The following is a 738-nucleotide window of genomic DNA, read 5'->3' on the forward strand; positions in this document are numbered from 1 at the left end:
AAGCACTGACCACCAGCACCAGCTCTTTCTGTGGAAACACTTCCCACCGCAGACCCACTGTGGGCCACCAGGCCTTACTTCCATTCTTCCGTAATCCAGGCTGGGCCTCGTGGAGGCAAAGCAGGACGGTCAAGGCCAGCAGGGAGAGGCTGGTCAGCTTCATAGCGTCAGGAAAACGGGTCCCTGAACTGAAGGTGTGATCTGTTTCTGTCACCTCAGGGGTGGGCCACCAGCAGGGGGAGTTGCGAGTTCCAGGCAGGAGGTCAGCTCCACCAGCAAATTCTAGATGTTTCCTTCACCTCGGGGCAAAAAGACACAGTGAAATGACCTCTGGGGTGTAACTGCTGAGAGACTGTATGGACTGTCCTGTAAGGTGCTTCAGGGCTGAGCTGGCCCATCATCATTCTGGCTTATTACTTAAGGTTTGGAAACTGGAAGGAATTGTCTTCCCAGGTCCTGCTCATTACTCTCCACCCCTGTTTTCTCACTGCCTATCTGGAGAAATTGCAGCCCCACCCCAGCCACTGAAAAGCCCCTGCACCATCGCAAAGCCAAAGTAAAGTAAACTCTTAGCAGTATGACCTTTCTAGTTTTATGAATAATGCCAATTCACTGTGAGCCATAGAACTTACCTGTATAATTAGTTTCCTCCTAAATGTGTGAAGATTTCATTTGTTACTAAGCTCAAATCCCAAATTCATGTCATTTTGAAATGTGAACACTGGGAGAAATAATTAT

At 48.9% G+C, this 738-nt stretch overlaps 1 protein-coding gene across 1 annotated transcript in view; it reads right to left on the reverse strand.

Annotated features, from left to right (window-relative positions):
• Positions 1-738, reverse strand: part of LOC111816660 (WAP four-disulfide core domain protein 15A-like) — a 22,206-nt gene that overhangs the window by 4,357 nt on the left and 17,111 nt on the right. The window contains exon 2 of the mRNA XM_023714747.1: positions 79-299. Within this exon, the coding sequence (XP_023570515.1) occupies positions 79-163 (85 nt within the window). The 5' untranslated portion in view covers positions 164-299. The remainder of the gene's footprint in view (positions 1-78; positions 300-738) is intronic.

This window comes from Octodon degus, unplaced genomic scaffold, assembly GCF_000260255.1.
Source record: "Octodon degus isolate 3935 unplaced genomic scaffold, OctDeg1.0 scaffold00037, whole genome shotgun sequence".
NCBI classification, from domain to species: domain Eukaryota; kingdom Metazoa; phylum Chordata; class Mammalia; order Rodentia; family Octodontidae; genus Octodon; species Octodon degus.